This window comes from Melopsittacus undulatus, chromosome 2, assembly GCF_012275295.1.
Source record: "Melopsittacus undulatus isolate bMelUnd1 chromosome 2, bMelUnd1.mat.Z, whole genome shotgun sequence".
In the NCBI taxonomy this organism is placed as follows: Eukaryota; Metazoa; Chordata; class Aves; order Psittaciformes; family Psittaculidae; genus Melopsittacus; species Melopsittacus undulatus.
Window position 1 is genome coordinate 97942685 of NC_047528.1, and position 16551 is coordinate 97959235.

The window sequence follows — 16551 nt, forward strand, 5'->3', positions numbered from 1 at the left end:
AAAGTGTGTAAATTTCTAATTTAATTTTCTTCTTATTGAGCTACAAAGAATTTTACTTCTATCCTCAGAAACCTATTTTAAAAAGTTTCACAGGAATGTATTATTTTTGAAGCCTCTGTTCTCTGGCAAATTTAGTGAAATTGTCAACTTCATTCAAAAGTTACCAGAAGGCACAAACTGATGGATGTTTGTGCAGGTATACATACACATATACATGAAGAGGCAATGTGGTTACAAGCCGTAGGCTGAAAATCAGAACAAAATGTTTTTCCTGAAGAATAAGTATATAATTCAATTCTTTCTCTGGAGATTTAAACAGGCAGTTTGAAAGCCACAAGTAATGAATTTTAGTTCTAGCTCAGGTAACTACTGGCAGCCTTTTCCTTTGGAAATAAGACCACAAAAGAAGCTCACTGCAAATCCCCACAGTTCTCCTAATTTAACTTTTAATGATGTAACATAACATTTCTAGAACTAAGAGTAAGTACTAAAAGCCAACTGCTGAAACTACCCCACAGCTGACTCTTCCTCAAAATGTGGACCTTTTCCAAAATAACACACTGTACCTGAAAAAGGCTTCTCTTCATCTGAGCTGGATAATCAGACTGTGCGTTGGAATTGAAAATTGGTTGAAAGGCTAGGCTCAGAGGATGCTGATCAATGCTGTCATATCTAGTTGGAGTCCAGTGACCCCAGAGGTCAATACTGGGTCCAATCCTGTTCAACATCATCAGTGATTTGGATGATGGTGCATATTTGCTGATGACAGAGATCTCAGAGGAGTGGCCGATACACCACGTGGTTCATAGTAACCAGGTAACTCACAGTACAACACGTAACTTCATGAAATTCAACAACTGCAAAATCCTGCTCCTGAGAAGGAACAACCCTTGTCACCAGTACATGGCTGGGGGCCACCCAGCTGGAAAGCAGCTTTGCAGAAAAGGCATCAAGTTGAACACCAAGCTGAACAAGAGCCAGCTCTGTGCTCCTGCGGCAAGGAAGGCTAATGGTAATAGCAGCTGAGGCCTTGATTGTGCAAGCACACTTTCATGTGATACCCTGACCTTGAGGCTTGGCTGTAATCAGGTAAAATCTACTTTCAAACAGATCTGAAATTATCTGGAACCTAAGGAAAGTGCTTCAAAAGACACAATAACTATTCAAATAAAAAATTTATTCATTGTTACTGTAGGTCAACAAAAATTATGCACTTTTGTGGTAGGGTACAGAAAAAGAATGAAGAAGGCTTCTTTTTGGCCTGTCATAGCTGATGCATGGACAGAGTCAAGTCAATCCTTTGGAGAAAAGGGAGGTCATGCCTCCCTTCAGAGCTAGGGATACTATGTCCCAGGGAGTCTCTTGCAGCCTATGGGTCAGGGTTGAAGGGATGGGAGAGACAAGGAGAGGACCTGCAGCAGGAGAGTCTGTTGTTTGGTAGCAAGCTGTGACAGGAACAATAACCTACTCCAGATACACAGATGGGCTTATACAGAATTTTTTCTATCCAAAAAAAGTCAATGAATTGCTTGGCCAAGAGAAAAATCAAATGACTCACCCTCAGAGAAAATTGTGGACATCAGGAAAACTTACTTACATTTTTCTGTACTTAGTAATTTTCAGTTTATGGATGAAAAAGTTCATTACCCTAGCTTCTATTCTAATAAAACACTGTCAAAATCCATATTTTGTCTATGCAGTACATAATAAAATACATATACATAGATTTAAATACATATGTATACACATGTACCTGAAGCACTGATAAGAACCTATTTTTATTTTTCATTTACTTTGACACCACTGGAGATCCTAACGCTGCATTTTTTTTAATACTTACTTATAAAAATAATGTTTGGCATGAAGAGTAACATCTTTGCTCGTAGTGATGATGAGAGAAAATACCATGTTTTGAATTGTTCCTCTTTGCTTATCACTATGTGATTTTAGGCATTGGTAAGAGTCATGCATAGAAAAAAAAAGTAAATGAGATGCACAAGTGATTCATCTCATTTTTTCCCAGTGATATTAATAAAATAATACTCTGAGAATTCATGCAGCTTTGGAAGTTAAAATACCCCAACCAACCAACCAATATCACAAAGTGAGAAAAATAAGTCTAAGGGAGTCTTATTTTCACAAAATGCTTTTCTCATTTTCCCTCTATTGCACGAAGTTATTAATTTATAATGAAGAAGAAAAAATCTTGGGATAAAACACAACTTGCAGGCATTTTCAATATATCTACTGGCCTTCCAGAGACACAGCACTGACTTTTGGAAGACCGTACCTGTAAAAATCTTCCTCCTCTAATTTCTGAAATTTCTTTCTAACATTTGCAGAAAGTATCCTCCTTAACACCTTTAATTTCATCTTATTTTATGATTCACTTAATATAAAACTGCAGATGTGTTTTTAGTTTGGTTCAGAATGACAGATTTTGACAATTTTGTACCAGCTGCAGGATCTCTGTCTCTGCCCTGCTAAAGAGCAAATGGAGCCATACAAATAGGCTGTAGTGTTGGCTCTGGGAATTGATAGACTTTGGTTGTTTTTGGTGGCACCTAGTCAGAGGATTTCTTATGGCTGCAGAGGTTAGTCTATGCTGTTTTAACACTGAGAAAGAGATAAAAGCCAAGGCAAACAGCTGTTTTGAGATTTTTTTTTTCTCACAGGAAGAAAAGCAGCTTAACACTATCTATTTTCTAAAATACCACAAATCAGTACTGAAAATCTGGTAAAGACTTCACTCAGAGGCAATCACTGTTGAGAGTTACACCTGCCTGCAAGTACTGCCCACTAGGATCCATAGTGAGATTTTGGAATACATAAAACACTACATTTAACACTATGCCACTCTTTCTTCAAAGCATGATTGTTAAAAACATGCTCATATGCCTAAGTAAAAAATGAAATACAAAGATGGAATTGTTGACTCAAAAAAGTGGAAAGTAAAATTATATATATGTAGATATAATACATAGTCATGTATCTATAAACACATATACACATAGATTAATATACATACATTTATTTAAGACTGTTTCAAGAACATGGCTTGTTTAGTATTTCTCAAAGTTAGTGCAAGGTTTCCATTGGTAAACCCTTCAGTAAACCAGGAAACGTGCATTAAAACGATTACAAATTTGAGAAGCTAATAAATTTGTGGGATTTGGTGAATGGAGACTGTGCTAAAGGCCTAGGAACAGAAATTACAAAATCAAGTTGATCTATAGTTGGAGACTGCTAAGGCTAACCATGTGAAAATTTAAAGGAATGTCTATCTCATTTATATACCTCACTGATGCCAGACAGCAATTTTCAGCCTCAAGCTCCTTCCTAAACCTAAGATTGCTGATGGAAGATCATCACATTGTGTTATTACAGAATTTGACTGCCAGCCAGGAGCTGATACATGTGCATTTCCCTAGCAAGCAGAAGTTGTGGATTTGGTGCCCAGGTAAGTAGAGTTCTGGCTTCCGGTCCCTGCCCTCAGGGATTACTGCTTTTGCCTTATATCCAATGGCTCTTGAAAACATAATCATGCTCCTTATACAGCAATTAGAGCCAGTTTTATTTCTTGTAATAACTCCCATGTCCCTCATAAGCACATATTGATAGAAAACAAATGTACCCTTGCCTCCATTATCTCTCTAGTTCTCTAATTAATTTCATTAGCGTCCACACATTTTCACCAGAATAGTGTCCTATACTTCTATGATCCCCAAATTGTCTCAGGATAAGTAATATCCACGAGATTGCATACAGAGGTTCTACAGATATCTTGGTTTTTTTTAATTACATTAGAGCAAGACAGAAACAGTTCAGCTGAAGTGTCATAGATCTGAGCACACAGATAAGAAAACCTTTAGGTTTTCTAGTAATTACATGAATAATCAGGAAAGGTATCTCAGTCATCAGAATCTGCGAAGTGAGCACAGGACAGGCGATGCAGATTTGATTCAAAAGTCACATTTCATTCCTGTTGCCTATGTCTTTATTAGGACCTCGTTGTAGATGTCTAGCTGCAAATACCTAAGGCTCAAAGCAGACAAACAGTGCATCATCCCAGTTGATCAATACCAAAAAGTATTCCCCTCAAAGTTGAGAATTTTATATGCATTAGCTATCAAGTTTTGAAAAAGTAGGTTCATACATTTGCAACATTATATATACATATTATATTCAAATAATAATATTATACCATTTCAAAACAACATGACCATACTAACTCATGAATATGAACATTAATGTTCCACTGATTCTAAGTGTCTTTTGACATACTTTAAAAATTGTTTACAGAATGTGCTTATAATGGGAATTTCACACTCTTTTCAGTCTTTGCAAAAATAGTTGTCAAGGAAACTAATTAGTTCCACAATCACAATTACAATAAATATTCATATAAAAAAGTCCTGATATTAAATAGTGTAACAGGCTTCTTTCAGGTACTTGAGGTTAAGGGAGAGCACTGAAAGGAAAAAGCCCCTAAATATCTATAAACCTGTGCTGAGATAAAAGCGTTCTGTCTTCTGAAACTAAACTAAGCTGCTTTTCACTTGAATGTTTAGAGATCACTTCCCTTACCATTTACAGAGGCATACCATGCTGCTCACAGTTACAGCAGCTGTGGCAGTTATGTGGAATATTTCAAATAATTGTAACAGGTTCAAGTTAGATTGCATGGTTGACCCCTTCCACTTATCTAAATAGGGTTTTATTTATTCTTCTGCTTGACAAATATTTTTATTTCCTTTGGACAACAGTCTTTCCTACATTTCTTTTTCCCTTTTCTTTTTCTGAATGATGGCAATCATGAGGCACTGTGTTTAATCTGTTTTTAAAGCAATCTGTTTAAAAACATGTACAGAGAGCCTAATGAGGCCCTGAATTTCAATCAAAATGCAAATCACCTCTCACTACTGCAATTCAAGGGCCTAAACCAAACATCTATACTAGAACTGAATCTGAACCTATTATTGACTTACAAATGCCTATTCCTTTCAATAAATGCAAGTAACAATGCTTACAATATCAACAAATTGTTGCAAAGACCTTGAGATAACTTCCTTAAAAATATATTTGATGAAAACTTTCAACAGACAGAAAAAAAAGATTTGTTATTTCAAACTTTTTGATGACAAAGTAGCCTTTGACTCAAACTCATCACCATTTTACTGAGATCAGTGCTTGCCAGATATTCAAATACAAGCACAGGTAGTGGTATCATCTACATTTTAATATATGAACCGCTATACTTACTTGGCATGATCTGCAACAGTTTATTATATCATAGAGAAAGTACTATGTTAGAGGACCTAGCACCTGATTTTAAAATGGTAATGATGACACTGATCTAATTTGGAATTCATTATTAAAGATACCAGCTCATAATTTAGGTAAAATGTTTGAAATATCTTCCTCATAATATATGCTTTATAAAAATTAAACCAACCTGTAATATAAGAGAAATTACCGTCATATTTTAGGTTTATTATGAATGAAATAATTTTGCACTGTTGCACCAAAACATAATTTTATGTTGGGTAGCATTAAAACTTGCTAAACTAGTTACTATAACACATTCACTCTTAAATACTAAGCAGTTTTCCTTAAAAAAATTCCAAACCTTTCTATTTATACACTTAAAAATATGAACAACATTTCTGCAGATTTCAATGCTTGTAAATGGGCCTAACAGAAGGCCGTATGCTTATTGTGTTAGGGTGAATCAATAAGACGGTATCCAAACAAGACTATTTGAAGTCTTAACCACATCATCAGACTGTAAAATACCTACTTTTATTACACGTGAATATATATACATATATATCTTGAAGCACATGTAGAGGTAGGATTGAAACCAAGAATTCTAGCAACTAAGTTTCTTACAGTAGACAAATTGCAATTTGTCTACTGTCAATACAGTATATATTTATATACAGTAAATGCTGTATTCTTTATTACCTGGCATCAACTGGGTTGAAGATTCATAGTTCTGTATTTACAAATGACTTTATTACTAAGACAAAAGAAAGAAAGAGGGTCCCATTCAAGGGTTTTGAATCAAGTGTTTGCTGATAATAGAATATGGTGTCTCAGGCTCTGTCAGTTAAAAAAGACTTCAGTTACTTTATATTCACCTAAATATATTTCTGTCCTATAAGTAGCAAACAGTTTATAGACAGAAAACACTATAAAATTAACTTACCTGTAATAATGTTGGGCTTTGGTGGCATACTGAATTCATACAATGTTGGTTCAGAATAACCCAGTCTGTTGGCAGCTGTAATTTGTACTTCGTAACCCATGGTCCACTGAAGATGCTCTAAGATGATGTGGTCTCTACTACCCTGCACTTTTTTCTCTAGCCACTGGTCTTCCTTATCTTTCTGTAAATATACAAATATTAGTTTAAATTCTCAAAATCAAGAGTATTATAAGTATTATTTGTACAATACGTATAAACTATGTGTCTACATGATGCACAAAAAATATGGAGTTTCATTTACAGAGATTATGAACATTCAGATAATCAATTTTGGAGTTCTGAGTAATCAGGCTTTTGGTCTTTTGGTAATTTTGACCACTCTAAATCATGTTTCCATAATGTGGATTTAGGGATTTTGTAGGCAATCCCTTTAAACCTTTTGGCTTCAATTTACACATTGCTGAAATACTGATGTTTATCTTGAGGAACAGCAGGACAATTATTTACTAATGCTGCTAAGAGTAAATTCTGTAAAAGGTTTACTTTATATAGATGCTTTGATTACATTTTGATCAATGCTCCTTAAGAGAAACTTGCCATTAAATCCAAACTTGAACTGCTCATGAATGCAAGATCATACATTAGTTATATAATGAAAATATACACTAACTGTAGCGGTATGTGGTACTATAGTAATAGTTTGCAAACTAGGTTGTATGCAACAGTATAAACACAACTAAGTATGCAGTCCTATCTACATTGCTGAGACACATGTAAATCGTTAAGATGGTGTTCTAGAGAAAAAAAAGGTTTAAATTCAGATAATTAACTGTACAAAGGAAACAAATGAGGACTTCAGTTTCAATCTTAACTCTGGCATTTCATAAATTTGGAATACTTACCTTTGCAATTGCTCCTTTAAGTGCATAATAGATTTAATTATTCTTTATACAAATGAGAACCACTGTCAAACACAAAAGCCTTCTTGTTCAAAGGAGTATCATTAACAGTCAGTAAAAATCTGTGTAGACCTATTCTTACCGAACACTGAGGTACCATAAAGTGGCAAAAACTATGGCTGAGAGCCATACTTCCAACCCATACAACACTATAGACCAGGCAGTGGATAAAAGCTTTCCATCAAGTTTTCTTCAAGTACAGGGAGCATAACTTTTTGCTGCAGACTACTATGCTTCTTAGCAGCATAAATTTAAGGTCCTTGCTAAAGCACTTTGTTCTTGACTGATAGTAGTATCAAAGAAAATTGCATCTAAATTAGACAGTTCAGAGCCCAGTCATGCTCTTTGTATCTGTTTCTCTCAAGTCTGGAGAAAATAGAGTGACAGACTAAACTCCCTTATGCGCATTGCTGAAATAACTTATTAGCTTTCAGCACTGAGTGTGATGGTTTCTCCACACTGACTTCACCTTTTCTTAAACTCTTTCTTGACGCTTTTGCACTGGCATTCATACTGACATGACAGTCCTGGGAATGATTAAAATAGAGTAAAACATCTTTCCAGGGAAGTTTGCAGCAACATGAAAGTATCTACTTGGTTAAGCCGTATGAAAAAAAAAAAAAGGTCAGGAGATGCCAACTGTCTTGAAAGCTGGCAGGAAAATTTATCAAGAAGTCTTTTCAGAAGACAATCCAATAGTTTAAAGCAGTGATTTCACAAGAATTCATTACATTATGTTGATGCCTTACAGGTCTGTGCAATATAGGACAAATACCGAACAAAGCACAAAATGGCTGATAATGTACATAGTCTTAAAATGCATAGAAAGTCCAAGGATCTGGAAAGGTAAAGTTCAAGGTAAAGTGGAACTCAGAGATAAAAAAAAAACCAAAAAAAATTCCCCAAAGATTTATATGAATACAGGTTAAAAACCACTGTGCAACACCAGTACCTCATAATGTGTGCCCAACCAAATTTAAAAGCACTAAAAGCAGGAACAACCAAAGGGTAGCTTGAGCTGGTCCCCACTAAAATTACAGTTACAAGGAGAAATATGGTTAGGTGGTCACCTCCTGTGTTGGATGGGATGCTTGTCTAGGGAATCCCTATCACTGCTTTTCCCACCTGATTACTGGAGAACAGTTTTCCTTCATCTATCTCTCTCTCCTCCTATTCCATCCTAAGGTAACTTTGAAGTCATTGCATGCCATCAGCTTCAGGCTTCACCAGGGAAGCTTTGTAAAACTGTCTTCACTATCTTTGTGCAAGAACAGGAATCAGTTTGAAGCTGCTGCTCATAAAATTGCATAGTACCTACTTCTCTGGAATACAGACCAAGAGAAACTTCTAATTAAGTGATCACAATAACTATTGCCCATAATATAAACAAAGTGACGTGAAGAAAGCAGAATTTGACAGAATGAAATACGATTTCCAGAAAAACAAAACTTACCAATTGCCTTAAACCAAGCTATAAAATTGCTGCATCTTAAAGGCTATCCTTCTTCCAGTTAAAAAAAAAAACAAACAACAAAACAAACAACAACAAACTCTGTATGAAAATTAAATATGAGGGAACTAACTATTAGTAAGACATAGGCTGTTAAGAAAAACAAAGAAGAAAAAGACACTGATGTATAGCTTATTTTCTAATGTGCTCTTTAAATAGGCAAGCAAATACATTGGTCCAGGTGCTAATAATGAGGCTGGCAAGAGTTATAGGAAAGCTAATTAAATACAACCAATGGGGAAGATAGAAGAGAAGCAGTCAACAGATAATTAAGAACTTTAAATAGCATCCATTCATTCTGATTAAACCACAAAAAAAAATCATCATGCTCTTTTGTTGTAGGATGGTCTTTAATTTAGTCAAATCGTTTTTTCAATTGGAAGCTTAAGTAGATATGGATTTGAGGTCCAAGTAAAAGCTATCTTCTCCAGCAACCTGTTAAGTTTACTGTTACTGCTTAAACTGTACATTTATCTTTCAACAATACACGCAAAGAGTGATGTTTTAAACTGTAATATTGTACTTTAGTCAAAGCACTAGATGAAAATCAGGTTTAAAAATATATTCAGGATATATCCACAATCATTTAGCTTACTTAAGCTACAGATGCAGATTAAATTCCACATATTATATGGATATGAATATATATTCATATATTATGTACAAGCAATTTATTTTCTTTTTAATTATAAATACTTAGGGGCATTGTTACCTAAGCAGGAAGCTCAATCCCATGAAACTGCACTGTATCTTGCACTGCAGATTATACTACCCTCTCTTCTTTACAATTACTTTTCTTTTATGCCAGCTGCACTCACTGGACTGAAAGTCATTTAAGAAGGTCAATTAAGATTTTGGGATCAGTGATATCAGAATAACTGCTGTTTATATCCCCAGGCTACTCTCAAAAACTCTACCAATTTTTTTCTCAATTGACTTGGAGCTAGTAACTTCTTTGGTTACCTTATGAAAATCATACTATATGTCAGGTTTAGCACTTGGACAATGCTAGAACTACCATCAAAGAGTTATAGGAAAAATAAGGAAATGTGAAAAAAATCTACTGAAAATTAGGAAAGGGTTTTTCCTTTTTGGGAACACTGAAACATGTTTGAGCAGTTGATGTCATCTACCTGGACTTGTGCAAAGTGTTTGACACTCTCACACGACATCCTTGTCTCTAAATTGGAGAGACATCAGTTTGATAGGTGGAGAACTCGGTGGATAAAGAACTGGCTGGATGGCTGCACACAAAGAGTTGTGGTCAACGGTTCAATGTCCGGCTGGAGATCAGTAATGAGTGGTGTCCCTCAGGGATCAGTATTGGGACCGGCCTTGTTTAACATCTTTGTCGGTGACATGGACAGTGGGATTAAGTGTGCCCTCAGCAAGTTTGCCGATGACAACAAACTGTGTGGTGTGGTTGATACGCTAGAGGGAAGAAATGCCATCCAGAGGGACCTTAAAACGCCTTGTGAGTAGGGCTGATGCCAACCTCATGAAGTTTAACCATGCCAAGTGCAAGGTCCTACACACCTGGGTTGGAGCAATCCCAGGTACAGCTACAGGTTGGACAAAGAAGAGGTTCAGAGCAGCCCTTCAGAGAAGGACTTGGGGGTGTTCATCGATGAGAAAATGAACATGAGCTGGCAGTTCGAGCTTGAAGTCCAGAAAGCCAAGCGCATTCTGGGCTGCATCAAAAGAAGTGTGACCAAGGAGGTGATCCTGCCCCTCTACTCTGCTCTCGTGAGACCTCACTGGGAGTATTGTGTGCAGTTCTGGTGTCCTCAACATAAAACGGACACGGAACTGTTGGAACAAGTCCAGAGGAGAGTCATGAGGATGATCAGGGGACTAGAGCACCTCCCATATGAAGACAGGCTGAGAAAGTTGGGGCTGTTCAGCCTGGAGAAGAGAAGGCTGCGTGGGGACCTCATAGCAGCCTTCCAGTATCTGAAGGGGGCCTACAGGGATGCTGGTGAGGAACTATTCATTAGGGACTGTAGTGATAAGACAAGGGGTAACAGGTTGAAACTTAAAAAAGCAGAGGTTTAGATTGGATATAAGGAAGAAATTCTTTACTGTTAGGGTGGTGAGGTACTGGAATGGGTTGCCCAGGGAGGTAGTGAATGCTCCATCCCTGGCAGTGTTCAAGGCCAGGTTGGATGAAGCCTTGGGTGATATGGTTTAGTGTGAGGTGTCCCTGCCCGTGGCAGGGTGGTTGGAACTAGATGATCTTAAGGTCCTTTCCAACCCTAACTATTCTATGGTTCTATGATTCTATGTTGTGCAATTAATTTCTCCAAGATTGCTTGTTTCTCTTAAATACAGTTGTCACTAGCTTCTATTTAACAAGCCTAAATATCTGATGTTAAAATCCCAGGATCTTTTAGACTCTTCACATGGGCTTGTACATCTGCTATTGTACTCTGGACCTTTTACCGGGTCTAGTGAGAAAAAAGTAGTATAATCTTTCTAAAAGAACACAAAGTTATTAGAAAATGCACACTTTTGAATTAAATTCTTTGCTTATACCAGCTCTATAATTATTTCTTCAATCCCGTAATTTCTAAACATAGTAAATCAGGAAAGATATTTTAGCTAGAAAGGTGTGTTTTCTAAACTTGCCAGATTTAATGAGAGCACACCAAACAGACCGTAGCTGATCAAAGGCCAAAAAAATCTGCACAATGGCTGGCTGTTAAAGAACTGATATGTAAGCTGAAGCTCATGAAAGTCCTAACAATTTGAAATGTTTTAGCTTTTTTAAGCTGAACCTTGGAATCTAGGAAGACAGAAAATATGAAACATGAACAGATAATTAATTTTAAATTAATACAGAGCATTGGAGTATAGCTTTCTAACTCTAGGATGCTACCTATCAATACAGATTCATTTATAAAAAATTATTAATTTGCTGCTCAAACAACTCTCAATTATGTAACTTCAATGTCTGTTAATTTAATGCACTTTTGAGAGGTGAACATGAATGTTCCTCATTTACCACATAACAAAACAGGGAATACAGTTTTCTTATTAGAATGACCTCTCAGTTATACCTTTAGAAAGAACAGGGTGCTTTTGTTTCTTTTTTATCTTTTATTTTATAATCTTGCATTAGCAGCCTAGTCACAATACTATATCTTCTTTTTGTAGTATGCAAACCATTTTACCACATTTCAAATCATATCAACAGTCTTGGCTATATTTAAAAGCAGGTATTACTAAGCATCTGAAATACTTACACTTCTATATTTGACAATATATTCCAAAATGGGGGCACCTCCATCATCTTGTTTAGTTATGCTAAGTTTAAAACTCTTGCCACTTTCTGGTTGCCCATGAATTGAAGGGGGACTTGGCTCCCCTAAACAAGGAAAAAAAAAGTAGATGATAATAATAATTCAGCAAAAGATAAGTCTTAAATTACATCTGGGAACTTGTCCACAATGTTATTAATCAAAATCTTTAAAATCAACATAGTACCTCCAAGCACTACAGAACAACCTTAATAAGTGTGTTAAATATTTTGCTTAGAGTATGTTCTAATATAGATTAATTATTCACACAAAAAGAAATAAAATTATGTGAAGTGTGAAAGAAGTACTCATTTAAGACCTTTATCTTTTGACATTTTCATATGTAATTTACTTCAGAAATGATTTAGCCATCAATTCAGATAGACTGGCAAGTCGCAAATTGCTACTCACACTGAAGTTTGCAGGTAACACTAACTTACAGAAAACTACCCTTAATATCAAGCATGAATTCTGTTCCCATATGGAAGACTGTAATATAGATATGAGGTAAATTAATTCTTCAATAAATGTGCTGAGACAAAATTAGATACTTATAGAGTAGTCTGTATTAACAAGAAATTTTAAAAATACAATTACCAATAGCAAAACCAACTTCTTCTGCAATGTAAAGATAAATAGAACCTTAATGAAAGGGTTAATAGCCAATTTAAGCTACTTAGCTAATTTAAATTTGCAGACTAATTATCATTTATATACACAATGCCTTTTATAAAGTTTAATCAGATCCTAAATGAAAGTGTGCTGTTATACTTGTCTTATATTCAAAATATCTGTAAATTTACATCTATATAGAAAGATAGGGTTCCTTTAAAAATATTTGTAGTAATTGTGTAAATGAGTGTAAATGAGAAAAAGTCCTTAATTTAATATGCTTCATGGTTTGTGATCCTAAATATAAACCACAAATTTGTCTATGTCTCAAAATTATAAATAATGTGATAAATTTTCCAGTTTAAGTTCATTCATACTACTTGGTGGGAGGGAATAAGAGGACAAAACCATGAGAAACAATGTAAAGACTGATGTTATGCACTTAGTAGTAGTATGTAAATATAAAATATGTTATCCACGGTATATCATTTAAATTATTAGCTGATCTGGAGATAAAATATTCTATTTACATTTTCATTTAACAGCTCAAGTATTACTCACGGACAGGTAAGGTCTGAAAGATCTCGATTTTACTATACTCTCCTTGCCCTTTTCCATTTACAGCGGCTACTTTGATTTCATATGTTGTATTTGGTTCCAAATTGCTGAGAGCAACCATCGCTAAAGGAAAGGGAAGAAAAAATATGGGAACAAAATTTGATGAAGCAATATATTGAAAAAAAAAAGTCTAGCAATTTCAAAATTTGCTTGTTTCACTTGTAACTTAATGAATCCCATTTTCTCACAATCCAGAGGTACCAAACTTAGCTTTCTTGTTAATAGCTAAGAGTACCCTTTTTTTTTCATCTGCATAAAATCATTATTGTGACTAAGGAAGTTAGGCATCTGAAGGAATTTACTGTCAGTGTTACAGAAGCTATAGGCAACAGTTAAGGACTTTGATATGGATTGACATTTTACGTTCAGATTGTGAGCACACAAGACAAGAATATTGCAAAAAAATTATCAGTTTCCATTCTTCTAGTTGGCAATAGGCATCTGATGCACATTCCAGCCACCTTCACACAGTTCACAGCTTGCCATTTTTCCCTCATGCACAGCAGTATCAACCGTGCTTGGACCACATTATTAAATGCATCTCCATGTAGACCAGTGGTGAATTACTGGCGTTATGCTTTGCCAGTTCAACAATGTATTCAAGACTTAAAATGACAGATGGCTATGATGATTGAAGGAAGAGTTCTTAATTATCTGCTGAGGACCTGGAAGTGAATTAGGCCTGTTTGTACATACTTCAGAGGAAGTCTGTGGAAATACATATTAAATTATAAGCAAATTAGAGTGTCTGAACTTAGGACTTACTTTCAGAAACCAAGACTGAATCCCTAGCATAAACCTTTCACACAGCCTGAACTTATCTCTATGATTCTACTTGAAGAAACAGAAAGCAGAAGAAAACAGTGGAAAAAGCTTGCCAAGAAGAATACCATACAGCATTAAGAATATTATTTCTCTAGTGTACAGTAAGAAGTCTAGAAACAAAATCCAGAAAAAATATGCTGGATCCATTATGTGAATACATTATTATATATTACCATAGTACTGTACATGACTAATATTGATATTGAATAAGCACTTGGAAACTTCAATCCACAGGGAGTTTTTGGATCATTACCCTGCCTTTACAAAAAAAGCTTCCTTTCATTGTCTCTGCAGCAATTGCCTGCTTGATGTTTCCCAGCTCTGTGATGAGCTCTCCAGATGTCAGATTCGCATTGGGGAATGGACATAAGTTGGATGGACTTACTTCAGAAAAGCACATCAGTATTTGTCTTGGCCAAAAACGCAGGGGCTGTATTATCTTACAAAAGGATAAAGAATTGTGATATCTTGAGAAAGAGCCAATAGTCTCTTTCTCAGTCTCTAGGGAGCCCACTCTGTTTCAATATAGAGAAATATTTTAATAGTTGCTTTAGGCTTGGTTTTCAAGTTATATATACTGAAAGTGTAATTATTTCTGTCAGTACTCTGTTATTCTTTTGAGTCCAGATTTATTAGAATTTCTATTTCTTTAGTTTCCACATCAGACAGAAAGAAGTCCCATTAAATGGGAAGCTAAAGGGATTTAATGAATTTTGGAAAAACAGTAACTTTTACAATTCACACTCTATTATGAACACTTTGCATGAATTTGCCATTGAAACATGATAACTGCTTTCTTGTAAACAAAACAGTAGAACTGTATCTTTCAGCATATTTTATCCTTACCATATTCCCATGAGATTTAAAAATATAAAGCTATGAGGTATAACCATGTCATGAAAAACTAAAGTATCACCATGACAGTAAGAATAGAATTTGGAGGATTATTATATACAACATCCAGTTATGGCGAGATTAAACTTAAAACCTAAATCAAGCAGTAGCAGTGTTTGACTTGCCTTTCAGCCATGATTACCTTTCCAAGACTGAATAACTTCACTGAAAATAAACCTTAAGGCATACTAAAACCTAGTGTTACTGTAAATGTTTTTAAAATTTAAACAATATAAAAGCATGACTATGAGTCTACACTTAACAAAACACGAATGTGTTAACTACAGAAAATCCAAGGATCTGATTCTATAAACACTCAAGTGACTCCTGGGGCCTATCTAAATGAATAAAATTACATCTACATGCAGTATTTAAAGAATCTGTGTCCATTTTAGAATTCCTTGCACAGCACTATGTGTGTAGATACAATAACTCTTACAAACACATTTATGGAATTAAACAAACTGAATCTGATAGGAAAATATGTCCTCAAAAACCGGAACCACTTGGTATCAGTGATGGTATTATGTGAATATATTTTATACATTGGAAAAAAATCACAACTACCTACTCCTGACAAAGAAAAAAATAATTCTTGATCAGAATACTTCAGACACTCCAGTTGTAAAAGTTACCTAGATTAAGAGTAAGAAACTACAGTATGTAGCAAAAGTGCAGAGCTTAAAACTAATCTAGAGTAATGAAACTTTCACTGTTTGTTAAGTGTTTTACATTTTTAAAATATGATCAGAATGGAAGAAAACAATAACACAATTTTGTTTTTTCTTTAAGGTATGTATCTGTCATACGAGTATAAAATCAACTTATTCATGTTTGCATACACAAACAGAACTCCTCTTGCAAGAGTCCACAGCTCAAACTCCTAACCAAAATGGATATTTTGTTTACAGTTTTCAATGATACTTACATAATTAGGTGTAAAAATTCCGATAATACTCTAAAAGAAATACAGGATTTTCAGAATATGAATGCTGAAAAAATTGGTCCACTGCATACCATATGTGTAAATTATGCCATCAGTATATTCATTGGCACATATCATCCCAGATATAATGAAAGTGGAATTCCTTTTATTTTTCAGATTTGATTCTTTCAGTTTTTTTTCTACCTGTCCTATTTACCTGCTTTTATATTTTCTTCCTAATCACAGTATCTGCACACTTTATGTGAAGAATGCAGTTCTGTAGACTAACTAGTTTTGCTGGGATTATTCACACAGTGACTCATTACATTGAGGAGTAACTTCAAAGAGGCAAACCAGATGATACTCTTGTGACCTTTATAGGTATTGTTGGGCTCAATTAACATGTTGCACAACAGCTCAGACATTAGTGTTTTCCATTTTTAAGAGTATAGACAGGCTTCAAGTCACATGGTATCCTTGAAGGAGATCCTGACAAGAAGTTACGAGTTATGTTGGTTTTGGTTTACTGTACTGTATAGGCAGTTAAAATAAAAATATAAATACTTTTTAACAGGATATGCATGGAATATTGTGGGTGATTTATTTTATTTTCTAGACTAGAATTTAAAAAGAAACACAGCAACCAAAAAGAACTAAACCTTACTGAACAGCAAAATTCAGTTTAACCTATTCTGTGA

General features: G+C 35.1%; 1 protein-coding gene across 1 annotated transcript in view; it reads right to left on the reverse strand.

Moving 5' to 3' along the window:
- The window catches only part of NCAM2 (neural cell adhesion molecule 2), a gene marked incomplete at its 5' end in the record, with an annotated part of 131722 nt that overhangs the window by 28692 nt on the left and 86479 nt on the right, over positions 1 to 16551 (reverse strand). Inside the window, 3 exons of the mRNA XM_005151624.4 lie at positions 6212 to 6392; positions 11926 to 12047; positions 13153 to 13272. Coding sequence (XP_005151681.2) covers positions 6212 to 6392; positions 11926 to 12047; positions 13153 to 13272 — 423 coding nt within the window. The remainder of the gene's footprint in view (positions 1 to 6211; positions 6393 to 11925; positions 12048 to 13152; positions 13273 to 16551) is intronic.